This window comes from Peromyscus maniculatus, chromosome 17, assembly GCF_049852395.1.
Source record: "Peromyscus maniculatus bairdii isolate BWxNUB_F1_BW_parent chromosome 17, HU_Pman_BW_mat_3.1, whole genome shotgun sequence".
NCBI lineage: Eukaryota > Metazoa > Chordata > Mammalia > Rodentia > Cricetidae > Peromyscus > Peromyscus maniculatus.
The window spans coordinates 3972501-3986031 of record NC_134868.1 but is presented as its reverse complement, the minus strand read 5'-3'; the positions used below and the strand labels follow the sequence as shown (position 1 = coordinate 3986031).

Sequence of the window (13531 nt, the reverse complement as noted above, 5' to 3'; positions counted from 1 at the left end):
ACGGGCTTAGCTGAGACATCCCTTCCCCTGAGCCTACACCGTAGTACCTGCCTACTAACTAACAATGACACCTTATGTCCAGGCATGGTCACAAGCACCTGCAGTCCCAACTACTCGGAAGCCTAGAGCAGGAGATGGAGTGAGGCCAGGAATTCGAAGCCAGCCTGGGCAACATAGCAAGGCTCCATATCAACACATACCTCACATCTGCCCGGTCCTTAACCATTTACAGGACACAGTCACAGGTGCTGTAAGTACACGTTAATTAATAACCACTGGTCTCCACATTGTTAATTTAGTGACAGGGTGTTGAGTGGCTAGTTCTTTATAGGACTTACAACTCTCTCTCTTTCTCCTCTGGACAGGTGAGTGCATGCACCAACCTGCCTATCGCTTCCCACCGGCCTGGGCATTTCTACTTGCACTTGTCTCTGGTCCCAAACACCCAAATTTAATGACGATAACAAGAGCTCCAATTCATTGGGCAAACTGTGCTTTCCATAGTTCTTCTTCACCTTCCGCTAATGCATTTTAAAGCTCTATTTTCCAAATGAGGTAACTGATGTGTGCGGAGGCTAAGAAGCTTGCTTCAAGGACACTCAGGAAGAGCAAGAGCTGGGGCCAAGAGCTGAACATAAGGTGCTTCCTCACTGGTAACCATGACCCCGTGCAAGACGATTCTAGCAAAGTGCTTATAATGTGCTGTGGGGACAAACGGGCAATTTGGCAAATTAGCAGGACAGAAGTACTCTCTAATTTTTATGAGTGTCACCTCCAGGAGACCAGCGACCTTGTCAGTGGGAGACGGCTGCGCTCCCAGCACCTGACCCCAGCCAGGCACGTCAGAGAGATGGGCTGAAGAATGAATGAATGTCTCTGCCTAGAAGCACAGGGGCCTCCTCTTGGGTTTTCTGCACGTCCCTGTGGCGTCCGATACTCTTAAGAAAAGCGTCGGGCGACTCTGAGGACGCAGACTGGCGCCCACCGTGGGGGCGTGAGAGCTGCGCTTTCCGCACCGCGAGCTGGGGCAGCGGAAGCGGCGCCCTGGGGGAAGAGGGCTGGGCGGCGGGAGGCGCTGCGGGCGCGTCCCGGATCCCCGCGCTGCTCCACGCAGGGACGCCATCCGCCCGGACGCCCGACCCCGCGGGAGACAAAGACTGGCGACTGGGCCCACCGTTCCTCGCCCACCGCCGCGGAGACGAAGCGCGCCGCGGCTCGCGGGCCCCTGCCAGCCTGCCCGGGCCCCAGCCGGAGCAGACACGCGCCGCGGCCGCGCCCCGCCACCTCGGTGCAGCCTCCCGGAGGGTCGCCGGGCGCGCGAGCCCGCGGGCCGCGCCGGCCTGTCACCTTCAGGGCCACCCGGCCCCCGTCGCACCGCCGCCCCGCCGCCCCGGCCCTGGGCGCGCGTCTCCGCCGCCGCCGTTCCCTGGAGCCGCGCTTCCGCGTACGCCTCACCCTTCCCGCAGCGCCCGCCGCCCGCACCGCCCCGCGGCGCGTCCCCAGCACCGTACCTGCTGCGAGAGGGGGACGAGCGGCGCCGCCATCTTCGTGCGGACTCGGCCTCCCGAGCGCCGAAGGGGCGGGGGCGGAGCCGTGCGTGCGCACTGGGACGGAGGAGGGATGCGCTGCGCGCGCAGCCCGGCCAGCGCGATGACAGGCCCGCGGGCTAGCGTACAAGAATGCACATGCGCAGATAGGAATCCAGAACTGCCTCACGTGCGCAGTTTTGCAGTCGAGGGGCGGGGCCTCGAGCATAGTCAGCCCTGAGAGGGCGGGGCGCTTCTGGCTCGGGGCGGGGCCTTGACGAGGAGGCGCCCTCGCGTAGCATAACTGGAGTGGGCGGGGCAAGATGGTAGGGGCGGATCGAGGGCGGAGCCTAGAGCACATGTCTGTCTGGAAGGGGCGGGGCCTCGACCTCTGTCATCCCCAGTAGACCTGGGTGTGGGGACCAGGGGCGGGGCATCGGGAGCACAGCTGGCCTGGAGTGGGCGGGGTGGGAGGCCTGGGGGCGGGGTCTCGTGTGCCTAATCTGATAGGAGTGGGCGGGACGAGCCCGGGGCGTGGTTCTAGAGGGCAGGGACCCTAGAGCGGTGGGCTTCCCTTCCCGGCTGCGGGCCTCCAGCTCCCTGCGGATGAAGACTGAGGACGCTCCAAGCTTCCCCTGTTCCTAGCCCTGTGTGCGCCTCCCGGTCTGGGTCGGTGTCTCTGAGCTTGGCTAAACGCAGGCTCCATCTTAACCTCTCTACTCTAGCTGCCCCTTACAAATGCTTAGCGTTTGCTGAACTTCGCCCAGCGACAAACAGACAGGCCACTGACACAGACCCAAGTACCATGACACCTTGGGCCCTGTGCGTGCGGTGTCAGTGCCACCCTGTGAGCTTGTTAAACAGACTTGCAGACTTGGGTTTTGATTCTGTTTGCAGATGCAGGTGTGGCCTGACATTTTGGTTTGTTTGTTTTTGGTTCTTTTGTCATTTATGTGTGTGTGTCTGCTACCTGCGTGCCTGTGCCTGTGGAGAAGAGAAGAGGTTGTTGGACGCCCTAGAGATGGCGTTAACAGCACTTAGGAGCCTCCCGATGTGACTAGGAACCGAACTTGGGTCCTCTGGAAAAGCAACAAGCACCTTTAACCAATGAACCATCTCTTCATTGGTGCCCATAGAGGTCAGGAGGCTTGGGGCTCACTGGGACAGGAGTTTCCAATGGTTATAACCATCACACTGGATGCTGGGAATCAAACCTGGATCCTCTGAAGGAGCAACAAGTGCTCTTATCTAACCACTGAGCCATCTCTCCAGCCCCTACATATTTTTACTACACTCTTACTTAGTGTGTGGGTGTGTAGTCAGAGGACAAGGCGTAGGAGTCAGGCCTCCCTTCCCACCGTAAGTCCCAGAGATAGAACTCAGGTTGTTAGCCTTGGTGGCAAGCATCTTCACCCACGGAGCCACCTTGCTGGCCCCATGGGACATCCTCATTTTCTCATTCAAACCACTATGCTGGGACAAAGGGCATATATAACCCACCACGTTCACTCCCACTTGGTTTGATTTCTTGAGTTAATTGTGACGATTGATGCTGATTGCCAGCTTGATGGGATCTAGAATCACGTAGGAGACAAAGCTCTGGGGTACATCGGTACATCGTGAATTTCTGGACTGGGATGAGGAGGGAAGACCCACCATTCCATGGGCAGGAGTCCAGGAGAAAGTGAGCTGAACAGCATTCAGCTCTGCATCCTGACTGTGGATGCTGGGTGACCAGCTGCCTCACCACACACAACACAAATCTTTTTTTTAAAATTTAGCTGGGCGGTATTAGCACACACCTTTAATCCCAGCACTCGGGGATGCAGAGGCAGGCGGATCTCTGTGAGTTCCAGGCGAGCCTGTCTACAGAGCAAGTTCCAGGACAGGCTCCAAAGCTACCTGTCTTGAAAACAACAACAAAAGTTATGTTATGTGTGTTTATGCATGTAAATGCAGGTCCCTGCAGGGGTCAGAAGAGGGCATCAGATCCCCTGGACCTGGATGTTGTGAGGTGCCTGATGTGGTTGCTGAGAACTAAACTCAGGTCCTATGGAAGAGCAGAAAGTGCTCTTGATCACAAATTCATTTCTCTAGCCCATAAAAATTTGTAAATTTTGAAGATTTTTAGCCAGGTGTGGTGGCACATGTCTTTATTCCCAGCACTCAGGATGCAGAGTCAGATCTCTGTGTGTTTGACGCCAGCCTGGTCTACATACGGAGCTATAAGCTACATAGTGGAACACTCTCTCGAAAAGACTTTTAAAGGCAATATAGCCATGTATGGTGGCACAGGCCTGTCACCCAGCACATTCTATCCAAGAGTCTTGGTTACTCTTCTATTGCTATAAGACATCACAACCAAAGCAACTTAAAGAAGAGTTTATTGGGATTTACAGCTCCAGAGGCTTAGAGTCCATGACAGTCATGGACTTACAGAGCTTACAATGCTCTTCCCATTTACTTAGGTAATATTATATCCTTCTGAGGTCTTTGATGTAGTTGAAGACTAGATTGTTATAATTTTCCTTGGTTATGATAAAAGATAAATTAGACATGAAACCTTAGACTCACAGATATAGTATAAAAAGAATATTTTCTTTGAATTTGTCAAATACAAATAGATGAGATATTGTAACTGTAATTCTTGCTTGATAACTGTTTTGTTATATGTAATTTTACTATGTTAAAGTTAAAACCTTCCTTTTTGATTAGGTAGAAAAGGGGAAGTGCTGTGGGATGTTGTTCTGTACTCTGTGAATAAGTGTTGCTCTGATTGGTTGATAATAAAACGCTGATTGGCCAGTAGCCAGGCAGGAAGTATAGGCAGGGCAAGCAGATGAGGAGAATTCTGGGAAGAGGAAGGGCTGAGTCAGGAGTCAGGAGCCAGACAAAGAGGAAGCAAGATGACAAGGCAGAACTAAGAAAAGGTACCAAGCCACGTGGCTAAACATAAATAAGAATTATGGATTAATTTACGTGGAAGAGCTAGTCAGTAATAAGCCTGAGCTAATGACCAAGCAGTTATAATCAATATAAGCTTCTGAGTGATTATTTTATAATGGCTGTGGGACCATGGGCTGGGCAGGACGAGAGAGAAACTTTCAGCTACATATCATCTTTTATTTCATGATGGTATTTAAGAGGTTGGAAAAAAAAAGGAATATTTTTGATGGCCAGATTCTTACAGGTCTCTGGCTTCTTAATGGTCTGTTCTGTGCAGGGGAAACATTTTTTTTTTTTTTGAGACAGGGTTTCTCTATGTAATTTTTGTGCCTTTCCTGGAACTCACTCTGTAGCCCAGGCTGGCCTCTAACTTACAGCGATCCACATGCCTCTGCCTACCAAGTGCTGGGATTAAAGGCATAGGCCACCACTGCCTGGCTGAAACTTTTTTTTTTTTTTAAAATACAATGTCTCACTATGTGTCTCAGGCTGCCCTAGAACTTACTATATAAACCAGGCTGGCCTGGAACTCACAGAGATTTCTGCCTGCCTCTGCCTCTGAAGTCCTGAGATTAAAGGTATGTGCCCCACAGGCAGCTGAGGGAAACCTCCCTCCTGATATATGCACCAGGGTCTTGGGAAGTGGGGAAGATTAGGGGACCCCACAACAAACATGGACTTGTTTTTCAGAAACTGGACAAATGACCATGCAGACCTGATTGTTCATATGTGTATTGGAGGGGAGGCTGGGCCAGTCCTCTGCATGCAGAGTGGGGACCACTACAGTTCGCCTTGCCTGTGGAATCTGCTTAACTGGCTGTTGTGCCGGTGAAATCTCCCCATCCCCAGCTCCTCCTCATCCTGCTCACGGGCTCTCTTCACTTCTTCCTTGGCCTGCACGGCATCCATCTCCTTTTCTGGACCCTGGAGGGACAAGAATAAAACAGGCTGAAGCTGGGGGCTGGGGCTCATACAGAAGAGTGCTTGTAGTTCAGTTGACAGAGTGCTTATAGCTCGGTGCTTGCCTGGCACTGGATTCAATAGCCAGCACAGGAAAAACTGGACATGGTGGTACATCTGCAAACACGCACAGGGATGAGAAGTCCAAAGTCACTCCTGACAGCAAAGTTGAGGCCAGTCTGGGGGTATGTGAGACCCTGTCACTAAATCGATAAGAACTGACTAACGTAGAGAGTGCTGTCATACGTCAATCATCCCAGCACTTGGGAGCAGGGACAAGAGTGGACTCCTCCGAGCCGCACAGTGAGTTCCACTGCGGCCAAAGCTCCACCAGCACCCTCGCTCTCAAGAACACGGGGCTACAGGGATGGGTTAGACATACTGCTCTTCCGGAGGACCCGAGTGCGGTCCCCAACCCCCACATGAGGCAGCTCACAACGGGTGTGCTTGTAGCTCCAGGAGATCCAGCACAGCCGTATGGCCTCTGTGGGCACTGCACTCATGTGCCCAGACATATAAGAAAGCAAGCCAGGCTTGGTGGCGCTCACCTTTAATCCCAGCACTCGGGAGGCAGAGGCAGGTGGATCTCTGTGAGTTCCAGGTCAGCCTGGTCTACAGAGTGAATCCTTGTCTCAAACCAAAAATAAAAGTGAGCTGGGTGGTTTGTGCCTACCTTAGTCTCCCCCCAGGTGGCCTTGCCAAACTGCTCTGCGTATTCTTCATCATCTGTGATCAGGAAGTTATCAAAGATGGTTCCAGATCTCACCTGTGGATGGAAGGTGGTGGGAGACACAGCCTTTCTCATGGCCAGGAGTACTCAGCTTAGTACTGCATCCACGATCAGCTGCTATCGGCTGTGATTAAGCCCATTTCTACAATGCAGAGCCACATTCCAGGTGGGGCTCAGGGCGGCCCAAAGGTAGAGCACACTCTGACTATGCAGGGGGACCTGGCTTACATTGCTAGCACCTACGTGTGGGTCGTGGGCATCAACTGGGGGCTAGCTGGGACTGCAGAAGCCCAGGCTCCACTCCTACTGCGTATCCGGCAGCTGACAGGAGTGACAGTCGGCTCCGAAGGAAGGGACGTCTAAGGGGCAGAGATGTCAGACCTATGCCGTGTCTTCAAAACCACATGCAACCGCCAATGATAACGAAAGTGCCCGGGAAAAATAATTACAGGCTGGGGGCCGAGAGAGAGCTAGAGGTTAAGAGTGCTCGCCACTCCTTAAGCCGACCGCAGTTCAGTTCACAGGATCCACACCAGGTGTCTCACGACAGCCTGCGTCTCCAGCTCCAGGGGCTCAGACACCCTCTTCTGGCCGCCAAGGACACTTGCACACATGTGCACATACACAATACACACACCACTTTAAAAAATAATAAATCAAGGGCTGGAGGGATAGCTCAATAGGTAAGAACTCTCGCTGGGAAAGCATTCAGGACCTGAGTTCAAATCTCCAGCACTGACATGGAAAGCCAGGCATGGTTGTGCAGGTGCCTATGACTCCAGTATTTGGGGACAGGAAGGGCAGAGACAGGGGATGCCGGGGCTCACTGGATGCCAGGCTTGCTCCAGATTCAGTGAGAGACCCTATCTCAAGGGAATAAGGCAGAGTGACATAGCTAGACACTAGACATCCTCTTCTGGCCTCCACCCACGTGTGCTTAACACAGACACACACACACACACATACACACGGAAAAACAACAATTGTGTACTAAGTGGCTTACGTTGAAGTTAAGTTATTAAATCAGCCGACCACCATGGCACATGCCTACCATCCCAGCACTCAGGAGCTGAGGCAAGAGGATCATGATTTCAAGGCCAGCCTGGGCTACACAGCAAGGTCCATCCCAGAGCTGTTCAAGTAAAGCAGAATTGAAGCCAAGTCACCTGCCACAGCTCCAGACCAATGGCACCAATGTTTTCGAACTCCGAGAGGTCGTACTGTGTCAGGTAGCTGGCAGGCTTCATCTTCCGGTGGAGCCACACATCTTTATCGATGCCCTCGGCTTTCAGGCCATCCTGCAAAAGCAGACACTTGTCTGGTTTGCATCACAGGCAGCAGAAACGGTTGCTTTGTTTTTTGTTTTTGTGCTTTCCTACCAAAGGTGGCTAGTCCACCAAGGGCCAATATTCCATAAACCTTCCTGCAATTTATAAATGTTTTACGCAAAGGAATTCAAGTCTTCTCATTTCCCCCACTTGGTAAAAAATTCCATGTAAATCTTTTAGCCTCCCTGACCTGGTTAAAGAAAGAAAATTTAATGAAAAGCACCCTGCCCCTAATTCCCAGAACTTGATAGCCTGCAGCAACCCCATCCCTTCCCCGTTTCCTTCATCTTCTTTGTATGAACTCTTTCAAAAGTAGCAAACCTCGAAAGACGGTATGATCAGGTTCCCTTGAGACACAGTCACCATCTGTGTTAGAATAAAAACTAATCCAACTCCCCACTCATGTGCTTGCTGGCAGACTTGGGTCATGCTTTTTATAAAAAGAACTTGCCTTGCCAGGTTACTTTTACTTTGTGTGTTCTTTCCTGTGACACCAAGAATGCTCTTTTCTTTTTTTTTTTTTTTTTTTTTTTTTTAACATTTTATTTTATTTTATTTATTATTTTTATTTTACAACACCATTCAGTTCCACATAATAGCCACAGATTTCCCTGCTCTCCCCTTCCCGCACCCTGCCCCTCCCCCCAGCTCACCCCTTATTCCCACCTCCTCCAGATCATTTAACAGTGGGCTACCATCTTACCATACAACCTCAACTCAGAATCATGAGCTGGGTGTCCCAAAACCACCAAGTCATAAAGTAGGACATGAACAGCAGCAACCTATCATCAAATTGAAGTGGTATATTGTTGATTGAGCCCAAGAAGGTCCTGAAGGCACAAGCAACTTACATGAAGAAGTTGCCCAAATGACTATGCTTGCTACTGCATTCACATGGGATATAAGTATCTTCACACCCTTTGCCCATTTGGAGATATCTATCCACATACTTCTTCCCCAGATGTCTCTCTCACCAATTCTCCAATTATGCTCTTTCCATGTTCCAGACCATCCAGTTTTTCCATGGGCTACAACCCATCAATAAGTGAAGAGTTGCACATTTTGCCATTTCTCCTTCTAAACAAATGGTATGACCATGGGTACTGCCTGAAATTCTGCCCACTGTGAAGATTTCCCTTTACTAGCATCTTTCAGGGTTTTCCCAGAATGGGGCTGAAATGCTGTACTTGTCACCTTTTGGGTGGTGCCTCCATGATGTACAGAACAATCAGTAAACCAAGATCTAGTCTTCTTTTCCTCATTCAACCAATCTTAAAGAATCCCCTCCCCACTTGTGGCTGTAAGAATGCTCTTTTCTAACAGCACAGGCGGGGCAGGGGCAAGGGCCACCACAAGCGTCCCGAGTCACTGCAGGTAGAAGCCACACACCTGGTATGGTGGCTTCTGCAGCCAGTCGCCATCCAGCTCACTGTTCCATTCGCTCGGCTTGCTGGCACTCGCATCCAGAAAGTGTTTTTCCCAATCCTTCAAATATAGAGAGAAATGCATGGCACCAGGGGCACACTGGGAAAAGGGAAATTTTTGTAAAATGTTTTCACTACATTTATTACACATCCTATGTGCACATGTGGCGGCCAGAGGAGTCAGGTCTCTCCTTCCACCGTGTGGGTTCCAGGGACCAAATTCAGGTCCGCACTGCTTAGCGGAAAGCATCTTTCCTTGCTGAACCATCTCACCACCCCCGGAAAACACTTCAGTGTGGGTGGAAGGGGGAACTAGTGAGCACACATGCTCAGTGAAGCTGGGACAGAGCCCAGCTGGCCCACAGAGGGCGGTGGGCACTAGCATACCAGCGGGGACTCCTTAGGAACAGATTAGCAGGGCAGGTCCCTAGCTCCTGTCACAGTGCCCTTCCCTGTTCACTGGAGTGGTCTCCAAGTATACAGGATAGTTTTATGTCAGCCTGACACAAGCTGGGGTCATCTGAGAGAGAAGAGGGAGCCTCAATTAAGAAAATGTCAGGCCGGGCGGTGGTGGCGCACGCCTTTAATCCTAGCACTTGGGAGGCAGAGACAGGTGGATCTCTGTGAGTTCGAGGCCAGCCTGGGCTACCAAGTTAGCTCCAGGAAAGGCGCAAAGCTACGCAGAGAAACCCTGTCTCGAAAAACCAAAAAAAAAAAAAAAAAAAAAAAAAAAAAAGGAAAATGTCTCCATAGCCAGGTGGTGGTGGCGCATGCCTTTGATCCCAACACTCAGGATCTCTGAGTTCGAGGCCAGCCTGGTTTACAGATCTCCAAAGAGAAACCCTGTCTTGAAAAACCAAAAGAAAGAAAGAAAGAAAGAAAGAAAGAAAGAGGAAGGAAGGAAAAAAGAGAAAGAAAGAAAGGAGGGAGGGAAAGAAAGCAGGAAGGAAAGAGAGAGAGAGAGAGAGGGTGAGGGGGAAGGAAGAAGGAAGGAAGGAAGGAAGGAAGGAAGGAAGGAAGGAAGGAAGGAAGGAAGGAAGGAAGGAAGAAAAGAATTCTTCCATAAGACTGGGTTGTAGGCAAGCCTATAGGGAATTTTTTTTCTTATAATTTTTTATTTATGTTTTTTTGAGTGCTCTGCCATGTATACCAGCATGCCAGAAGTGAGCATCAGATCTTATTATAGATGGCTGTGAGCCACCTGGGAATTGAACTCAGGACCTCTGGAAGAGTAGCCAATGCTCTTAACTGCTGAGCCATCTCTCCAGCCCCGAATTTCCTTAATTAGTGACTGATGGGGAGGGCCCAGCCCATTGTGGATGATGCCATCCCTGGGCTGGTGGTCCTGCGTTCTATAAGAAAGCAGGCTGAGCCGGGCAGTGGTGGCACACGCCTTTAGTCCCAGCACTCAGGACGCAGAGTCAGATTTCTATGAATTTGAGGCCAGCCTCGTCTACAGAGTGAGTACTAGGACAGCCAGGGCTACAACAGAGAAACCCTGTCTCAAAAGCAAACAGACAAAAAAACAAAGCAGGCTGAGGAAGTCACAAGGAGCAAGCCAGTGAGCAGCACCCTCCATGGCCTCTGCGTCAGCTCCTCCTCCAAGTCCCTGCCCTGCGTGAGCTCCTGTCCTGGCTTCCTTCCAGGGTGAAGCCCTCTCCTCCCCAAGTTGCTTTGGTCATGGGGTCTCATCGCAGCAATTGTAACCCTAATTAAGACACCAAGGCTGCAGAACTGCCAACTCCACCAAGCGGCAAGTGCACACTGCCTGGGCTTCGTCTGTCTGTGGGGTTTTTGTTGTGGCCATGATGGGGTTTGCTCTCCTCGAGTGGTCTTAGGGTGGGAGCAGGGAATGAAGGGAGAGAAGCTGCATCTAAACCTCAGATTATAGAGTTAGGAAGCTGCAGGCGGAGTCTGTCTTGGGCTATTCGATACATCTTCACACGATGTACAGGAATATCCCGCAGCAGTTAGAAAGCTGCAGGCGGAATCTGTCTTGGGCTATTCGACACATCTTCACAAGATGTACAGGAATATCCCACAGCAGTTAGGAAGCTGCAGGCCAGAATCAAATAATCTTGGGCTATTGTTACTCCCTGTGAGAGCATCTGACCTAATATCTGTGTGACTAAAACCCTACAATGGCCAGGCCTGGTGGCGCTCACCTTTAGTGCCAGCACCTATGAGACAGAGGCAGGTGGAATTCCATGAGTTCAAGGCCCTGGTCTACAGAGGAAATTCCAGATCAGCCAGGGCTACATAGTGCGACTCTGTGTCAACAACAAACACCCAATTTAAATTGTTTTTACAGTCCCTTGAGTTGTGTGTCCAGGCCTCAGGGTGAGAGGTCTGTGTGGGCCAGGAATACAGTGCAAGCAGACCCTGGAAGGACTCTCACCACATTCCCAAGCTGCAGCTCACCTACCTGGGCTTTGTTACCTTCCACCTGATCCCAGGCCTGAGACTCCGCTGATGTCTTTTCCATTTTCTTCAGCGACGTCAGATTCCAGTCATACTCAATGCTGCCGGATTCAATGGACTGGCCATCAACTTTCACCTCGTAAGAAAGATCTGGCCTTAAAATCAGAGTGTAGAGGTGGGTGAAGCCATCGACCTGCACAGAAGCCACAGTGAGGTACACTTTTATTGTGTGTCCAGATGTGTACTTTAAAACAGGGACCAGGGGTGGGAGATGGCTCAGTGGGTAAAGGCACTTGCCACCAAGCCTGGTGACCTGAGTTCAATCCATAGGACCCACATTGGTGGGAGGAGAGAAGTGACTCCCACAAGTTGTCACACACACACACACACACACACACACACACACACACACACACACACACACGGGGAGGGGGCACTGGGGATAAAACGGTGCTGGATGTGTTGGAGGTTGCACAGGCCTCTGCCTCTAGCATTTGGGAGGCTGAAGCAGGGAGGCCACGAGTCTCTAGCCAGCCTGGGCTATAGCATAAGGCCCCATCTTAAAGTCCAAACCAACAAGCTGGTTAGTGGCTCACACCTCTAAGGCCAGCACTTGGGAAATAGGGGCAGGGAGATCAGGAGTTCAGTGTTATTTTCAACTACATAGCAAGCCAGCAAGTTTTTCTGTTTTGTTTTGTGCTCATTTGTGTGGAGGCCAAAGGCTGAGGTCAGGTTTCTCTCACTATAATAGCCTCCCACCTTGTTTTCAGACACAGGGTCTCTTGGCAAACTGCTCTGCATATTTTTCCCACTGAGCCATCTTGCCAGCCCCTCTCATTCTTTTTTCTTTCTTTCTTTTTTTTTTTTAAGATTTATTTATCATGTATACAGTATTCTGCCTCCATGTATGCCTACAGGCCAGAAGAGGGCGCCAGATCTCATTACAGATGGTTGTGAGCCACCATGTGGTTGCTGGGAATTGAACTCAGAACCTCTGGAAGAACAGCCAGTGCTCTTAACCCCTGAGCCATCTCTCCAGCCCTCATTCTTTTTTTTTTTAAGCAGCAAGTGGTTTTTGTTTTGTTTTCTTTTTTGAAGATTGATTATATATAATATAATATAATATAATATAATATAATATAATATAATATTACATATTATATATAGACATATATAATTATATAATATATTATATATAAAATATATATATATTGTGTTCTGCCTGCATGTGTCCCTGCAGGCCAGAAGAGGGCACCAGATCTCATTACAGATGCCAACCCCTCATTCTTAGATTCTTTTTGTATTAAATGTGTGTGTGTGTGTAGCACACCTTTAACCTCAGCACTCAAGAGGCAGAGGCAGGCGATCTCTGAGTTCAAGGTCAGCCTGGTCTACAGAGCTAGTTCTAGGACTAGTTAAAACTAGCTCATGCCTGTGGAAGCTAGAAGAGGGCATTGGATGCCACATGGTGGAGTAAGGCAGTTGTGAGCCACCTGACGTGGGGAGTGGGATCTGAACTCAGGTCCTCCGCACTCTTAACCCCTGAGCCATCTCTCTTGCCATAGTCTTCAGCTTCTAATAGGGCTGCTCACTGTTACTAGCTCCTTGCTGACATGAGGAAGTAGGCAGAGGAGTGTCCTCTGGCAGCAGGTTGTAGGAAAAAGCCCATAATATTCAGGCTGGTGAAAACTATACTGTGACTTGTGGCTGGAGGACTCCCCTCAACTCACCACACCACACATGGCCTCATATTCTTACTTTCTTGGGAAATTTTCTCTGCCTTTGAGTGGACAGAACACAAAAATGTTTTGAAAAGCATGTAGAGAACAGCCTTGTTCAGCTGACTAAGAGCTGTTACTTTCCTAGGTATGATGACACACAACCTTTAATCCCAGCTCTTGGGAGGCAGAGGAAGAGCGATCTCTGTGAGTTCAAGGTCAGCCCGGTCTATACTATGAGTTCCAAGCTAATCAGGGCTATATAATGGAACCCTGCCAATAAATAAATAAATAAATAAATTCATGCCCAGTGCCTGCGGAGGCCAGAAGAGGGTTTCTGATCCTTGGAATTGGAGTTACAGATGGTTGTGAGCTTCCATGTGGGAGCTGTGAGCAAATCCAGGTTCTTTGCATGAATGGCCAGTGCTCTTAACTATTGAGCCATCTTTTCCAGCCCCTGTACATTTCTTTTTTCTGT

The 13531-nt window shown here is 50.2% G+C and overlaps 2 protein-coding genes across 7 annotated transcripts in view; both read right to left on the bottom strand.

Moving 5' to 3' along the window:
• Eps15l1 (epidermal growth factor receptor pathway substrate 15 like 1) overlaps positions 1-1699 on the bottom strand; it is a 94271-nt gene extending 92572 nt beyond the window's left edge. For 3 of the 6 annotated variants that reach the window (XM_006989889.4, XM_016008189.3, XM_016008191.3), the window contains exon 1: positions 1512-1620. In XM_006989889.4, coding sequence (XP_006989951.1) covers positions 1512-1544 — 33 coding nt within the window. In that variant the 5' untranslated portion in view covers positions 1545-1620. Of the gene's footprint in view, positions 1-1511 lie in introns of all 6 variants that reach the window. The other 3 variants (XR_013045265.1, XM_076553232.1, XM_006989888.4) reach the window with 2 other exon arrangements.
• A 3489-nt stretch (positions 1700-5188) lies between these two features.
• Positions 5189-13531, bottom strand: part of Calr3 (calreticulin 3) — a 19600-nt gene continuing 11257 nt past the window's right edge. Inside the window, exons 5-9 of the mRNA XM_006989891.3 lie at positions 11340-11528; positions 8880-8975; positions 7329-7460; positions 6106-6198; positions 5189-5396 (exon numbers count right to left, since the gene is read on the bottom strand). Coding sequence (XP_006989953.1) covers positions 5253-5396; positions 6106-6198; positions 7329-7460; positions 8880-8975; positions 11340-11528 — 654 coding nt within the window. The 3' untranslated portion in view covers positions 5189-5252. The remainder of the gene's footprint in view (positions 5397-6105; positions 6199-7328; positions 7461-8879; positions 8976-11339; positions 11529-13531) is intronic.